We start from the raw sequence: 16,320 nt of genomic DNA, 5'->3' as shown, positions 1-16,320 counted from the left end.
TGTAACAGAAATGATGCCCCCCCCCAGGTGCAGTTTTTCAGCCAGAGGATGCTTGGAAGAGACAGTATGCAGGGGAGGGGTCCCAGGGTGGTGTGGTATAAGGTAACAGAGGAGGAGGAGGATGGCATTTGTGAAAGGAAGGTGGCAAGGCTGTCTGGCAAGCTTGGCATCTGCCATTCTTGGATTTTCCAAACTACTCCTGAGTGACCAGCCCACCGGTCCTCTGCTCTGAGATTACAGTGGCAACCACTTAGCACACATCCTGAACCAGTTGTGCTTTGGGCTGAGGGGCTGCGCTGTGCAGTGTCGTTGCGCAGGGGGGACTGCTACTTGGAGAAGGGAAGCGAGTGGGACCTCTTCCAGCCAGACCAGGGGAGGCTGCAGAATGTGGAGCAGAAAGGAGGGCTTTGGTCTAGGCCAAAACTCCCCCCCCCCCCCGGGCAAAGGGGGGAACCCCAGCAGCCTGCTGGGGAGAGCCCAGGAGGGTGGGTCTGCAGCCTCCGTCAAGGGCATAGCATCACAAGACGTTGGCGTACCTTTGTCTGAGGATCAGAACAGCACCTGCTGGCCTGCCTGGTCCAGGATCCTTTGGGCACTGATGCGCCAGCCTCCTCCTTGGGCTTGCAATCTCCAGCAACGTGTATTCAGACGCATGCTGCCTTTGATACTGGGGGGAGTGCATAGACGCCATGACCAGAAGAAGTAGTCGTGGTTAGCCTTCGTCTCTTAATTCGTCTAATCTTTTCAAGCATCCTCGTTGGAGGCACTCGGGACACCTTGCGGTCCCTGGGTTTCCAGGCTGGCTCCTCACAGTCTCTCCCTGAGGGTAGGCTGGGCTGACACCAGCAGGTAGTGTAGGGGGCAGTCCTCAGGTGAGGGTGGGCGGGCGTGATCCTGCCCCTTTTGCTTGGATACATGGCCTGGAAATGGCAGCTTCCCGCTCTTCCAGGCACCAGGAATGTCAAGCGTTGAAACTAACCCTCTGCTGCGGCTTAGGTCTGGAAAGAGCCGAGCTCAGAAAGGTCCTTGCAAGGCGGAAGAACATGCCGCTCATCTCCCGTTGAAGACAGGAGGCTGAAGATGCTGGCCGTGTGGGCAATCTCTCCACCAGCTGCAGACCTCAGTCGCTGCCCTCTCCTCTGACGGTGGCAGCCCAGCCAGCTGCTCGGCTCTTCGTCCTCCTAGACGGGTAAGTGCTAGACTTCCCTTCTTGCGTGGAGAACGTTCCTTGCTGCCTGCGTGCTTGTGTCGGGCAGCACAAAGCCTGAATACTCTGCAGCGCTGGGTTGATGGGCCTGCACCTGCAGAAATAGGGGAAGCCGTCTGGCCTGCGAAGCCCCCAGCAGCCTGGTCTCACAGGGGCCATTCAGATGCCTGTGGGAACCTGAAAGCAGGATTCGAGCACCAGAGCTCGCGCTCTCCCTGTGCTTTCCACGAATTGTGATTTGGAAGCGTTGCTGCTTCTGACCACGGAGGCAGAGCTTAGCCATTGTGGCTAGTGGCCCTTGGTAGCCCTCTCTGAATTCCTGTAATCCTCTTTTGAAACCATCCAAGTTGATGCCTATAGCAGGCAGTGACCGTTTTACACGCGCCCAATTGACACGGGCACACACTCCTCGCCGTGGCCCCAAAACAGGGTGGGGCAGGCTTACGCACACTCCTCCGATGCACACAGGGACCAGGAATGCAACTCCCACAAAATCAGGAGTTGCCTGGACTGCCTCCTGTGGGAGCCAAATTCCCCAGAGTTATGTGCTTTTATCTCAGCTGAATCTTCCAACATTCAGCTTCATTGCTGCAGCGGAGGCGGGCCGCTTTGGGTGTCACCACTGAGGGGGGTGACAAAATGCCAGTCGGTACTCACCGTGGGGCCTGCAGTGCGCCCGAGACGTGTCTCTCCTGGGAGAGACCTGCTGTCTTGAGCACGCGCAGGCTCCACTGCCTCTCTCCCCCAGCTGTAGGGCAGCTACATGGGAGGAGGCAGGCATACTCCTCGGAGGCCCCACGGAGCATCCTTCCCCTGGGTGCAGGGCACATGCGCCACCGCAGGCGCCTGACCGGCTTGGTCCGCCGCTGCATTGGTGTCCATGAGGAGCAGTGGAACGGACTCCCTCAGAAGGTGGTGGCCTCGCCTTCCGTGGAGCTTTTTAAGCAGAGGTCAGGTGGCCTCTGCCAGGGATGCTTTAGCTGACGTTCCTGCGTTTCAGGGGGTGGACTGGATGACCCCTTGGGGTCCCTTCCAAGTCTGCAGCTCTATTATTCTGGGAGTTCTAGCCTTGTGAGAGAGGGAGAAAAGCTGTTCTTTATCCACTTTCTCCCTTTTTTAAACTTCTATCATGCCGCAGACTCTTGCTTGCCTTTTCTCCTAGCTGGAAAGTCCCAAATGCTGTCCCCTTTCTTCAAAGGGGAGCCACTCTGTTCCCTTGGTCATTTTGGGATGGGCCTTTGAGTGCCTGTGCTTGCTCTCTCAGCGGGGACACAGTCCACTGACGGGCGACCTTGGGAGCCTCTGTGTGTGTGCACTATAAATAGCTGTGAATCGGCTTATGGTGAAAATGGGTCAGGAACTTAGAGGCTTTATTGCCTGGGGCTGATTAGCGCAGGGCAAAGTGTTCTGGCTAATCTGTGTGCGCTGCACTTCCTCGAAAGGGAGGGTGTGGCCTGGCTTTTGGCCGCAGGGGTCTGTGGGTGGAGCTGCCCGCCCAGACCAGACCACCCACACCCAGACCCCTCTGCCCCACGCCAAGAGAGTGGTTAGCACTCTGGCTGCTGGCAAGCCTGTCTCACAGTTCAGGTTGCAGCCTGGTCTGTCCAGCTGCCTTTAAGACATTTCAGATCAAAGCATAGTTGCTGCTAATTTCCAGTAGATTGATAGATCGTTAACATCATTCGCATCTGGCTTTTAAAAATGTTTTTCTTCTGGAGCAGCCGGCAAATCGTGGTTAACCGTGGTTAATCCATCACAGGTGGATGCCTGAATTTAATAAATGGTTTAAATAGTTGCCTTTTAAAGTCCCAAAGCAAAGGAGGGAGAGCCCTGAGCAAGACCAAGGGAGGGCATGGAGGGAGTGGTGCCCCCGCCATCTTTCACTAGTAGAGGCCAGCCTGGGACTTGGCTTCAGGAGGAGGGGAGGGGCCCTCGCTGGCTGCAGAGCTGCTCTGATGGGACTCCCCGTTCTCCATGGAGGATGTGTGCCTGGGAGCAGCCTGCTCCTGCCTGGAAGGGGGGTTCTCAGCACAAGACTGGCCTCTCTCTCCGCCCCTAAGTCTGCTCCTGCCTCAGGTGCGCTTTCCACCTCCTGCTTCCTGGCCTTCTGTCCTTGGGTGCTGGTCTCTCAGGCCCTCCTGGAGACGGGGGACCCGGCTGGCTGGCAAGCCTAGAGCCAGCATCTCCAGGCAGAAGGCATTTTGGAGGCCAGCCTGGGAGAGGCCCCTGCCCAAGTCCTGGCAGAGCAGCAGCTCCCAGTTCAGGCGGGGAACGCTACCGGGCTGTTTCTTTTCCTTGTGCCTGGCATGTAACAAAGTTGTTGTTGTTTAGTCGTTTAGTCGTGTCCGCCTCTTGGTGACCCCCTGGACCAGAGCACGCCAGGCACTCCTGTCTTCCACTGCCTCCCGCAGTTTGGTCAAACTCATGCTGGTCGCTTCGAGAACACTGTCCCACCATCTCGTCCTCCGTCGTCCCCTTCTCCTTGCGCCCTCCATCTTTCCCAACATCAGGGTCTTTTCCAGGGAGTCTTCTCTTCTCATGAGGTGGCCAAAGTCTTGGAGCCTCAGCTTCAGGATCTGTCCTTCCAGTGAGCACTCAGGGCTGGTTTCCTTCAGAATGGAGAGGTTTGATCTTCTTGCAGTCCATGGGACTCTGAAGAGTCTCCTCCAGCACCATAATTCAAAAGCATCAATTATTCGGCGATCAGCCTTCTTTATGGTCCAGCTCTCACTTCCATACATCACTACTGGGAAAACCATAGCTTTAACTATACGGACCTTTGTTGGCAAGATGATGTCTCTGCTTTTTAAGATGCTGTCTAGGTTTGTCATTGCTTTTGTACTTACAAAGTACAAGGGGACAAGTCTCTGCCCCAGGGAGCTTACAGTCAGACTTCCATGTTCTCCACATCATTCATCATTTCAGAAGCCTCTTAACCTGCCTTTTTCTACCCACCCCCAACACTGAAACCTTTCATCATAGTTGCTCCATCTCCCTTTTCTGAACCTTTTTGCAGCCCTGCAATGTCCCTTTTGAGGTGGGCGACCAGAGCTGTACATATTATTCCAAATGCAATCATACCCTGAATTTGCATAATGGCATTATGATGTTGGCAGGTGTGTTTTCAATTCCTTTCCTCAGATCCCTAGAATGAAGTGCTGCCTGCTGGGTCGACCCCCGGCCCTCCAGGCACTTCCTTGACTGAGCTTGTCCAACCACAGACACCTTTCCCAAAAGTATTCTTTGGGCTAAAGTCTGATTGTTCTGCTTTTAAAAAAATAACCCCAAAGCATTTGGGAGATATTAGGCCCTCTTGGCTTTCCCTTGCAATGTCCTTTTTACCAATTTCTTCATCTTTGGGAACTTTCCTCAGATGGAGCTCTGTCAGGCTATCTTGGCCATTTCCCACTTAGTATCCGTTGAATTGCGCAGCGCTGGGAACCGGCTGCTCCCAGCTAGCTGCACAAGGCTTACGTTTCACAGGAGGTCCTGGGTGTAGCTTCAGATTAACCCGCGATTCTCTCCCATCAGTTGCTTCCGTGACCAACTGTTCTGGGCCACAGTTGTCCGAGGTGTCTAAAAACCCACCCTCTCTGTTGTGGCTGGAACACGGATGTGCCAGTCTCTCTCTAGGAGAGGGCGGTTGAAGTCATGTTCCGCCTCAAGATCTTCATCCCCCTGGGTGTTAGGCAGCCTGGCTGGGATGTGATCATACATCCTGGTAATAAATGAATTGTGGGGCCGGCCTTTGGGCCCTGTGGGGCCGCAGTCTGACCACCTGAGATTTGACAAGGATCCTGCCTTGCGCTTCCTCTGGAGGGTTCTTGCTGGTTCTCATCTCCCAATCCCACCATATCCATGCTCTGCTTTCAAGACAGGCCTCCAGCCCGCCCACCGTGGAGGCTGCTAGCAGAGAACCGCCTCTGCAGTGTCAGTCCAAGAGCAGAAGGACAGTGGCAGCAGTCCAGCATCCTGCTGTCTCAGAAGCGCCAGTCAAAAATGCCCCTCTTTAACCAGGCCTTTGGGGGGTATTGGGTTGTTCCTGATTTCATTTTGATTATGCATTTTGTGTTTTCACGTTGTGATTTTCCTCCTGTGAAGAGCCCTGAGACCTGCAGGTACAGGGCAGTATGCAAATGGAATAAGTCACAAGTAGTAATAATAGCCAGATGCCCCGAGGGGAATGCTAAGAAAGAGAGCCCCCCTCCCCTCCTGTGGCTTCGCTGCCTCTCACTGTGGAAGCAGAGCTGAGCCATGGTGAGACGGCCTCCATCGCCCTCCGTCTTCCCTTAAAGCCATCTAGGGCCTTTCTCTGCGTGAAGAAGGACTTTCCTTTTATCTGTCCTGAATCGTCCAAAATTCCGCTTCTGCTGGTGTTGGGAGAGCAGGGCCAGATTGAGGTTTGATGTGGCCCTCAGCTCCTGAAGGTAATAGGGCCCTTTCTATGTCCAGCTGTCCTTTGTCAGCAACAAATGGTCGCTGTTTTTTGTGTTAAATATATGCTAGATGGTCATTTATGGACCTAATAGGCATCTCAAGCCATTTGCACATCACAAAATATGTATTTTATCAAAATAATTGTTGAACTGAAATACAGTTAAGAAGAAGCATATGAATAGTGAAAAACAATTAAGAACAAGTATATTATTGAAATACTTTATTGTCACTTGTACAACTTGTATACAGTGAGATTACACGAGCACCCCCCACTCAGCTCTCTTCGTCTTAATTCCCCTCGTTTACTGATGCACGCACACCAAACCCCAAAGTCAGTTGCCCTGTTGTTCTCCTTTCATTCAGCAGCCTAACAGCCCACGGATAGAAGCTGTTCTTTACCCTGTTGGTTCAACTAATCATGCTTCTGTATCTTCTGCCTGAGGTTAGGAGATCAAGAAAGTGCCGGCCAGGGTGTGAATAATCATCCCTAAGAATTTCCCTCACTCTCCTGAGGCAACGTTCTTCTGCTATTTCATCCAACGGATTCATGGGACAGCCCATAATATCTTGTTATTAATATTAATTAATATTAATAATATTCCTTATATCATTAGGAGGCTACACAACACAAAACACTGTTGCTGGATGTAGGTTTTATTTTATTTGCTTTTTACCTTATATTTTGGAAATGTACATCCAGTGTTGTTTTGTCTTTAAATTTTTTTGGGGGGGCCTCAATAGAGAGTGGGGCCCTAAGCTGTAGCTTGTTTAGCTTATACGTAAACCCGGCACTGTAGGAGAGAGTGGGAATTTTTTTTCTCCCTCTGCTTTCTCTGGGCCCTGCATAACTTTATAAACTTCTCCTGCTCTCTCTCTCTCTCTCTCTCTCTCTCTGGCCTGTGCTTCTTCTGCTGTGGCCCTTTGGCCTCTTGGACCAGCTGCCACATCCTGTCCCTTCTTCTCCCCAGGGCCATGGGGAGACCAGCTTGCTGCCATTGATTTGTGCAGCAAAGGGGTGATGTTGTCTTCTTCTCCCTCCATGTGGACAGAGCTGGGCTGGGCTGGGCGGAGCGCCTGTCTGCAGCCCCTCCGGGGAGGGGGGGGGACGAGGCGGCCTAAGCTGGGCTTTGGCTTTGCGTCAGAGGCCGGCTCAGACTCCTCCTCGGACTGGGGCTGGGTGTTCTCACAGGCTCCCTCGGTGTAGCGTGGAGCAAGAAGGTGCTGGGCAGCTCCAGGCAAGTGCAACCCTCGTGGGATGGAGCTGGGAGGGTGGGGAGCCTGCCAAGAAGCAGGGCAGGGCAGCAGGAGAGAGATGGCGGGGGAGACTCAGCCCTGGATGCAAGGAGGGGAAAGGGGTTGGCAGGCTGCGGGCGGGCAGGAAACAGGAGGGAGGGGGTCCCTTTCACAAGCCCCTTGCAAGGAGGTTTAGCTAGCGGGGGGCAGAAACAGCAACCATGCCATTTCGTCTGGTCCTTTGACTCCTTGACTTCCTGCCCTCCGGGTGCTGTGGGCCTCCAACTCCCAGCACCCCCCCCCCTGTTGGCCGCATGCTGGGAGTTGTCATCCAAAACATTTGGGCGAAAGCAGAGCAGAGGTGGCACATTTCCCGGCCCCCACAGACCCCTGCTGCTCTTCCTGGTTCCCTTCTCACCTGCGGAGATGCTCAGGGCTTGGGCACTCGGTCACCTCTCTCCCCATCTCTCTTTGGCTCCGCAGGTGAGCCTTAAATGGGGAAGGGGCTCACTGGAAGGCATTGCTGTCGGGTGGCCAACTTTGGGCAGGAGTTTGCGGTGAGGTCAGGCCTCGTTTGGCGAACGCACCCTTCCCCACATGTGTACCCAGAGATGTGCAGGGTGGTAGGGAAGAGGTCAAGCCTTGCCTGCACCCTTGGGGAGGGGTGTTGCTTGGGAGGGGCAGAAACTCCAGAGGGCCCGTCGTCCTCCCCTCCTTGTTTTGTGCCACTTGCCAGAGGAGCCAGGGCCTCATCCAGACTTGGGATTTGTTGGGGAGCAGCTGTTCAGAGAGCAAGATCAGAAGAAGGGCAGAGGAAACTGATTTCCACGATAAGCCTGTTACATAAGGGAGCAAGTGCCGCTCTGGGGCTGGCCTAGGAGGCATCTCTGAGTGCTGCCCTTGAGCCTGGCAAGGAGGCTGAGGGAGGGGCAGGCCAGCCGGCTGGCAGAGCCCTGAGACTTCCTCTCCTCCTCCTCCTCCTTGCCATTGGAGATCAGTGGGTTCCTGACTCCTGAGGAGGAGGGTCCCTTGGGTGCCCTTTGCAGAGGAGGAGGCTGCTTGTTTCTGGGCGCTGCAATACCTGTCCCTCCCAGGAATCCCTTGAGGTCTGCCTGTCTTCTTGGGGGGGGGGAGCAGGGGGTAGCCTTGGCACTGGGGTCGAGTGAGAAGAGCTGCTTCTCCCCTGAGCCAGCTGGTGGGCGTGGCAAAGAGGCTCCCTGTGCCCCAGTCACGTGGCGGCAGGTTATTCATGGCTGCTCCTTCTCCTGCTTATTGACCCCCTTGGACAGGCAGTCCACTTTTCCTGCTTGGCTGCTGCACTATTGATCTCAGCTGCTGCTGCGGCTGAAGTGCTTTGGGCCAAGCGAGTCCATAAATCATTCCAAACGCATCTGGGGTCAGCCGGGGGGTGGCCCTGGCCCTGACCTTGGTCTGATGCACCATCCCTCAGGGGTCTCCCTCCAGCTGTTCCCTTGACTTCCTCCTTGGATAACCTTTCAGTCTCTGGGGGGTGAGGGAGAAAGAGGGGACGGGGGTCCCTGTTTGCCTGCCTGCTCACTTGAGGCATTTGCACACAGCAGTTCATTAACATCCATCCCTCCGTATTTTACGATACCATTTTCAATCCCAAACAGCCATAAGAATCCACAGGGGCTCCTTGCAAGGACAGCAGGCTGCTCACCCTGGCTTTTTTGGGGTCGGTGCTCCTTGCCCTCCTGGCCCTTCCGAGGGGAGGAGGCTGAGCCCAGCGGCCAGAGGAGGCAGGACTCTGTCCCACTGGGGGAAGGAAGCCCTTCGCCTCCCACCCTGCCAGCTCCAGGCCACACCAAAAGGCCAAGCTGGCCCTCCTCTGCCCGGGGCTACTGCTGCGGCCTCTTGGCCCGAGGAGCCCTCTGGGTACCTGAGGCTGCCTCCAGCCTCAAAGCAGGGCAGATCATGGCCCTTGGCTGGGCACCAGAGGTCAGGGGAGCTGTGCTTTGGCAGGCTTTCTTCCTCGACTGACTGGCTGGGAGGGGAGCCTCTACTCTCCCCATAGGTAAAGGTAAAGGCCCCCTGGACGGTTAAGGTCAGTCAAAGGCAACTATGGGGTCGCGGTGCTCATTTCGCTTTCAGGCCGAGGGAGCCGACGTTTGTCCACAGGCAGCTTTCTGGGTCATGTGGCCAGCAGGACTAAACCGCTACTGGCACATGGAGGACCGTGACGAGTGCCAGAGCGCACAGAAACGCCATGTACCTTCCTGCCACAGCGGTATCTATTTATCTACTTGCGCTGGCATGCTTTCAAACTGCTAGGTTGGCAGGAGCTGGGACAGAGCTCACCCCGTTGCAGAGATTTGAACCACCGACCTTCCAATCAGCAAGCCCAAGAGGCTCAGTGGTTTAGACCACAGCGCCACCCACATCCCTACTCTCCCCATAGCAGGTCTCAGCCCCAGATTTGCTGGGAGAAGAGTCAGGCCTGTGCCTCCCCTTCCCAGCATCTTGCTTCTCACCCCCTCTTTGCCCAGCCTGGGCAGATCGATGTGGCTGCCTAGATTTTGCTGGCAGGGATGGGAGCAGGATGTGGAGCATGGACCCCTGGCCTGGGAATGTCCCCCGGCCAGAAAGGCAGAAGGAAGGGAACGTGTGTGCAGATTGGAACTGGCGAGAGATCCCTACAGCCTCTGCCAGGCTCACCTGTGCCTGTTTGCTCCTCCCACAGGGCTCAAAATGCCTCCCAGGGCAGAGGGCGGCTGAGCAGAGGAGCTCCGCGCCCAAGAAAGGTGTCTGGCACCACGGAGGAGGAGTCGCCACCGCCTTCCAGTGGCCCTGGAAGGGGCACCTGCCAATCCTGTGAGAAAAGGCCCCTCTCCCAGCCACGTCATCAGCTGGCCTTCTGAGGAGCCTCTTGGGAGAAGTGGCCTTTGACCTGAGGGCGAAGTCAGCCCAGCCACTGAGGGTCACTCCCTGCGCCCCCCGGAGATGCCAGCCAAGACCCCCATCTACCTGAAGACCTCAACCCCCAAGCGGGGCCGGAAGCTGCGCCTGCGGGACGTGCTCTCCAGCGACATGATCAGCCCCCCGCTGGGCGACTTCCGCCACAGCGCCCACATCGGCCTGGACGGGGAGGGCGACATGTTTGGGGAGCTCTCCTTCCTGCAGGGCAAGTATGACCTGCTGCCCCGCCTGGGCCGCTGCGGGGGCTCCCCGGGGGGTGGGGGCGGCTACCGCACCCTCCTGAAGAGCGCTGTCTCCCTGCCCGCCTTCAGCGGCGCCCAGGACCAGGCGCCCCCCAAGCCGCCCCGCCTCCACCTGGAGGAGATGCCCAGCGGCGGGGGGCAGGGGCGCTCCATGTCGGTAGGCTGTGCCAGCGCCGCCGAAGGCCTCTCCTTCTCCGCCACGGCTGGCCCTCACTACGAGCCGCTGGCCTCGTCCGTCTCCTTCTCGGCCCCCCCACCAGAAGGCGGCTGTTTTGTGGGGGGCAGCGGGTACCGTGCGGTGGGCAGCCAGGAGTGCCCCTGTGGGGGAGCAGCCCCCCTGCCTCGCTCGGAGTCCTTGCTGCGCCTCGACCTGGACCTGGGCCCCTCCATCTTGGATGACGTCCTGCGCATCATGGAGGAATACCAGCGGCCTGTGCCCAAAGCCCTGTAGAGCATCCGCCTGCCCACGCGCCCCTCCCTAGCTCCACCGGTGTGGCTGCGGCCTTCCTGCTGAACGTCCCCAGAGGGGCTGGGCCTGTGGGGTCCTGGGGTGACGAGGAGAGGCAGCCCCATTTGCCTGCTCAAGGGTCCAGGCAGGCAGCAAGGAGAAGCAGGGGCTTGGCCAGGAGCTGAATTGAGGGGGGTCTTTGCTGAAAGACAGTGGGGGGCAGCGCCAGAGGAGAAGCGGCTCCAACCACACCAGGTCCCACCACCTTGCAGCTGCCCCCTCAGACCACGGCCAACGTCCACCTGGCCCAGCCACAGGGGCCACAGAGGCACGAAGGACACGGAGGCAACAGTCCCCTCCAGCATCTGCTATGTGGAGATAGACTTCCTCTGAATATGGAGGTTCAGCATAGCTATCATGACTTATGAGCCACTGGAGAGACCTCCCCCGTCTCCATGGTTGTTTTATTTTGATGGCATCCTGAATTGGGACCCAGAGCGATGTTTTGGGACAGTGGATTCTGTGCATTAAATACTGTCCTCTTGCCTCAAAGGGAAAGTGCTCCAGCCCCTCGTCGCTTGGGTGGCCCCTTTCTCAGATCTACAGACGTGCTCAAAGCATTCCATCGTAATAAGATTTGTTTCAGGGCATCATCATAGAATGGTAGAGTTGTAAGGGATCCCAAAGGGTCCTCTAGTCCAGCCCCTTGCAATGCAGGAATCTCAGCTCAGGCTTCCCTGACAGGTGGCCCTCCAGCCTCTGCTTTAAAACCTCTGAGGAAGGAGAGGCCACAACCCCCCAAGGGAGACTGTTCCACTGTGGAGCACCTCTTGCTGCCAGAAAGCTCTTCCCAGGGTTTAGTCAGAATCTCCTTCCTTGTAACTTGAAGCCTTTGGTTCAGACCTGACTCTCTGGAGCTGGAGAAAACAAGCTTGCTCCCTCTTCCATGGGACAGCCCTCTAGATATTTGAAGATGGCTCTCATTTCTCCATCTCAGTCTCTACCAGGCTAAACATACCCAACACCCTCAACCGTTCCTCATCAGGCTTGGTTTCCTGACCCTTGATCATCTTGGTCACCCTCCTCTGCACATGTTCCTCCTTTAATTGTGATGCCCAGAACTGGACACAGTATTCCAGGTGTGGTCTGACCAAGGCAGAATAGAGTGGGACTATGACTTCCCTTGATCTGGACACTAGACTTCTAGCATTAGGGGTTTTTTTGCTACTGCCTCACCCTGTGGACTCATCTTCAGCCTGTGGTCCACCAAGACCCCAGATCCTTTCCACATGTCCTGCTAGTAAGCCAGGTGTCCCCCATCCTATATTGGTGCGTCTGGTTCTTCCTGCCTAAGTGTTCCTGTCTAAGGTTCTTTACGTTTGTCTCTACTGGAAATCATTTCGTTAGCTTGCACCCAGTTCTCCAATCTGTTAAGGTCATTTTGAATTCTGATCTGAACAACAATGAGCCCCAGATAGAACTGGGTGGCACCCCACTCACTTTGCCCCAGGATGGCCAGGAACCATATCATACTGGCAGTCTTATTTTTATCCCTTCTCTAAAGTTCAAAGCTGCTGCACTCGGGGTTTATGCTTTCCCTGAGCTATCCACTGTGACCCCAAGATCTCATACAGTGATGGTATCTGAGCTCCCAGGAACCTGCACAGTGGGGTTATTTTGCCCCAGTGAGCATCACTTTGGCCGAGTCCCGTGTCAGAAGGCAGCTCCCTGTCTACTGTGCCAGACATCCGCGCAGCATGGAGCATCCCTCCCAAGTCTGCTTTTGTTCCGGTTGCGAATAGTTTGGTGTTACCTGCCACCTTCAGACCGATCATGAATAAAAGATCCCAGTAACAATTGGTGGGGGACCCCACTGGCTGCTTGCATTGCTTGAAAACGTTTTTCTTTTTAAATGCAGATTTCATCAGGTGTTTGGGCTGATAATTAAAGTGGTCTGTAGCAGGTGTGGAAGGAGAAATTAACCCTGGATCCAGAAGTGGAGTTTTCCTCAGGCCTGCGTGGAAAAGAGAAAGGGTTCGCTTCTTCCTCTTCCATGCCTGGGCTGATCCCATCCGTTACCAGACGGTCAGGAGGATGTGATTTGCATTTTCAAAACCTTTGCATTTGCGTCTGGCCTTAAGTGTCCCCAGCATCTAGTGAAGCTCTGCCTCAGAGCCGTCCTTCCTTCGCTTTGTGCAAACCTTCCCTGCACCCCAACTCTTGCTTGATTTGGGGGTGGGGGGCCTGACCCAGTTGAAGGTGCTGAGAGTTTTTTCTTCCTGAGCCAGAATGGAAGAGGCCTATGCAGCACCTCCTGCAGCCACCAGGGGGCGGCATCTGCCCACTTATCCAGCAAGGAGGCAGCACATTAACCCTTTCTGTGACAGCCAGAGTCCAGCAGGAGGGTTGGCTGAGGGATCAGCCGCCAGGTTGCAAATTCAGAAAGTGAGTGGAAAAACCAAGTATGGAAGTGAGGGTGCAAGAGAGAAGTGGTCCTGGACAAGTGATACCAGCTGAACATAGGAAGAGCGGGGGGGGGGGGGGGAGGCACCCAGTGGCTAATTAAATGCCCATTACGGGAAACCCAGAAGAACAAACTCTCCTCCTATTTCAAAGCCATCCAAGTCAGTGGCCATCACTGCCTCCTTGGGGGGGGGGTGTGAATTCCAGCTGCTGCCTGCCCACCCACACCCCATTTTCCTAGGCTGGTGCTGGGGGGCAGGTTAACCCTTTGCCTCCACCCTCCCAGAGATAGCATCCCTGCCTCCAGCTTGCCACCGCCTCTCGTGGGCTGCCCCTTCCTGAGGTCGCCCCCTTGGGCCTGGGGCCAATTATGTGACACCCTCCCCAGCCCCAGTGTACTGGAAGAAGCACAGATCACCAGTGTTGAAGCAATGATTCAACATCAGCTTCGTTGGACTGGTCATGTTGTGCAGGTGCCTGATGATCGTCTTCCAAAGCAACTACTCCGAACTTAAAAATTGAAAGCATAATGCTGGTGGTCAGCAAAAGAGGTTTAGACTGTTTCAAGGCAAACCTTTTAAAATGTAGTATAAACACCGACAACTGGGAAACACTGGCCTGAGAGCGCTCCAGTTGGAGAACAGCCTTTTCCAAAGGTGTCCTGGCCTTTGAAGACATTCGAACTCAGGACGCAAGGGAGAAAGGTGCTAAGAGGAATGTGCGCTTGGCAAATCCACACCGTGATCAACTCTCGCCCAGAAACCAATGTCCCCACTGTGGAAGGACGTGTGGATCCAGAACTGGCCTCCACAGTCACTTAAGGACTCACTGTTAAAACTGTGTTTATGGAAGACAATCTTGCTCAGCTACGAGGGATCGCCAAAGAAGACGACTGAATCTGCCGGAGGCAGTCCAGAGAGCCCCCCACCGCCATCCTTTGCCTCTTGCCAAATAAGGAGATCAGAGCCAGGCTCCCCAGGGAGACATCACTGGGTGCAACCGGAGCCAAGGCTGGGTGGGGAGCCTGGTGCCTTCTCCACGGAGGCAAAGAAGGGGCTCACCCCCCACAGCAGCAGAGGGTCGGGCTAGCCTGCACTCCCTGCACAGGGGAGGAGGGGGGCAGAAGAAGAGGCTAAGTTGCCCACAGCCAGTCTCTCCTCCTTCCCTGCCACCTCCTCCAGGCGGCCAAGCATCCCTTTTCCAGCACCCAGCCAAGGGCACAGAATCATGGGCTTCTTGTGGCTCTCATTGGGCTCCCTGCAAATGCAGGAGTTGCGGCAGAAGCCTCATCGCTGGGGGGCACAGTTCAAAGTGTTAGTGCTGACCTTGAAAGCCCTAAATGGTCTCAGCCCAGGAGACCTGAAGGAGCGTCTCCACCCCCATCGTCCAGCCCAGACACTGAGGTCCAGCGCCGAGGGCCTTCTGGTGGTTCCCTCCCTGCGAGAAGTGAGGCTGCAGGGAACCAGGCAGAGGGCCTTCTCGGTGGTGGCGCCCGCCCTGTGGAATGCCCTCCCACCAGAAGGCAAGGAAATAAACAACTATCTGACGTTTAGAAGACATCTGAAGGCAGCCCTGCTTAGGGAAGCTAATATTTGATGAATTCTTGTATTTTAATATTTTGCTGGAAGCCGCCCAGAGTGACGGGAAACCCAGCCAGATGGGCGGGGTATAAATAATAAATTATTATTATTATTTATTAAAAGCCACCCCCCTGAAGGAGAGTCTACCACCTTGAAGGTGGGAGGCGAGTTTCCAGCTGCCTGTGATGCGGCAAGAGGCCTCTGGGCAGAGGCTGGCACAGGTTGGCACAGCAAACCACAGAGCACCATTGAGGGAGAAGAAGACAATGGGCACGTGTGCTCTTTGGGGAGGGGGGCAGGCAGGAGGGAAGCGGCAAAGGCATGAATGCCCCACTGTATCTCCGCTGCGAGCGAGGAAAGGGCCGAGCCAGGGAGGCCGCCGTGGGGTTTTCCGCCTCCTCCTGCTGAAGGGGGCCAAAGGGCCGCGTGAAGTCATTGTTTTTGGAAGGACAGCCTGAAAAGAGTTCATTTCCAGTCATTAAACCTGGTAGTTAAACGGTGTCTGCCGTGCCAGTTGGGTCCGTGGCTGCAAGCTAAGCAGACCATAAAAGGCCCTCCGCCCCCCAGGTCCCTGCTGCGCTGGGGTTGCCAGAGGAACTGAGGAAAACAAGGCGCTGAGGGGAAACTGTGCAACTATGAAGGCGCATCAGAGAGCGTGGGGAAGCAAATGCCAATCGAGTGTCCAGATCAAGGGAAGTCCGTTCCCTGTCTTCTGCCTTGGCCAGGCCACACCTGGAATACTGCGGCCGGTTCTGGGCAACACATTTTAATCTGGGCGATGTAAATAATCCCGGCTCTGGAAAGCAAGCCTTATGAGGAAGAGCTGAAGGGGCTGGGGGTGTTTAGCCTGGAGGAGACTAAGAGGAGAAAGGAGAGCTGGCTTCCCAAAACTCAAGCGCTGCCACATGGAAGGAGGAACACGCCTGTTTCTCCCTGCTCTGGAGGGGGGAACTGAACCGATGAATTCAAGTTACAAGGGAGGAGATTCTAAGAACCAAGAACTTGGTGACAGTAAGAGCTGCTTGACTCCCTCCGAAGGTTGTGGTCTCTCAGAGGTCGGGTTGGCCACCTGCCAGAGACGCCTGCCTTGAAATCGGAGTCCCGTCCAGCTCTTTGAGTCCATGGGGAAGACAACTGGGGCAGGAGAAGCCTGTTTTAAAGTGAAGAGACAAGGCCAGCTCTCCAGGAGGGGAACCCCCCCCCCTTATGAAAAGGGCAGCCTCCCCACCAAGGGGGTGGGACCTGCTCCCCCTCGCTGCCCAAACCCTGACAGAGCTGGAAATGCAGGAAGACACAGCCTGGGAAGGTCAGGAGAGGCCAGCGGAGAAGGCCTTGTTGTTCCCGTCCAAAAGGGATGTGCTGCGTGCAGCTGTTTATCCTGCGCTGTAAACAAGATCGGCAACTGGGAGAGGCTGCGTCCCGGAGACGGCCACTGGGCCCACGCACGGCTACTACCCCCCAGCCCCAAAGGCCACTGGAGGCCAGGCTCACGGCCCCCAAAGGGGGAGGGCAGCAGGGGGTCACGGAGGCAGCAGCAGAAGCCAACCTCAGAGCCCAGCCACACTGGCATCATTTTTGAGCTGGAGAGGAGCCCCAGAGTTTGCCCCTGGCAGAGAGAGAGGGGGGCATGAATGGACTCTGGTTCACAAGAAGCAGAGCTGGAGGCCACAGCCCCCAAAGAGGCTTCTGGGCACTTGAGGGGGGGCCCAGCAGGATCCAAAGCAGCAATTCCTGCATTGCAGGGGGCTGGACTAGATGGCCCTGGGGGGTCCC

The 16,320-nt window shown here is 56.0% G+C and overlaps 1 protein-coding gene and 1 long non-coding RNA gene across 3 annotated transcripts in view; one reads left to right on the top strand and one right to left on the bottom strand.

The window, feature by feature from the left end:
- The window catches only part of LOC308484584, a 116,061-nt gene that overhangs the window by 84,360 nt on the left and 15,381 nt on the right, over positions 1 to 16,320 (bottom strand). The gene's annotated exons all lie outside the window — the stretch shown is intronic.
- Positions 767 to 11,952, top strand: LOC308482974 (cdc42 effector protein 2-like). Of its 2 annotated transcripts, none has more exons than XM_081016498.1 (2): positions 767 to 1,189; positions 9,579 to 11,952. In XM_081016498.1, the coding sequence occupies exon 2, from the start codon at positions 9,839 to 9,841 to the stop codon at positions 10,505 to 10,507; it is 669 nt and encodes a 222-aa protein (XP_080872624.1). In that variant the 5' UTR covers positions 767 to 1,189; positions 9,579 to 9,838; the 3' UTR covers positions 10,508 to 11,952. The 2 variants fall into 2 exon arrangements, 1 of the variants encoding a protein (XP_080872624.1); XR_013989529.1 differs by lacking the exon at positions 767 to 1,189 and having other exon boundaries at positions 8,676 to 11,200; positions 11,231 to 11,952.

The sequence above is a fragment of the Podarcis pityusensis genome (genome assembly GCF_964106645.2).
Source record: "Podarcis pityusensis genome assembly, chromosome: 8".
In the NCBI taxonomy this organism is placed as follows: domain Eukaryota; kingdom Metazoa; phylum Chordata; class Lepidosauria; order Squamata; family Lacertidae; genus Podarcis; species Podarcis pityusensis.
The sequence above is the reverse complement of the archived record's forward strand: the minus strand, read 5'-3'. Positions and strand labels throughout refer to the sequence as shown.

Bases quoted from the DNA above. Each gene is read 5' to 3' on its own strand.
- LOC308482974 (XM_081016498.1), top strand. From the start codon at position 9,839: ATGCCAGCCAAGACCCCCATCTACCTGAAGACCTCAACCCCCAAGCGG.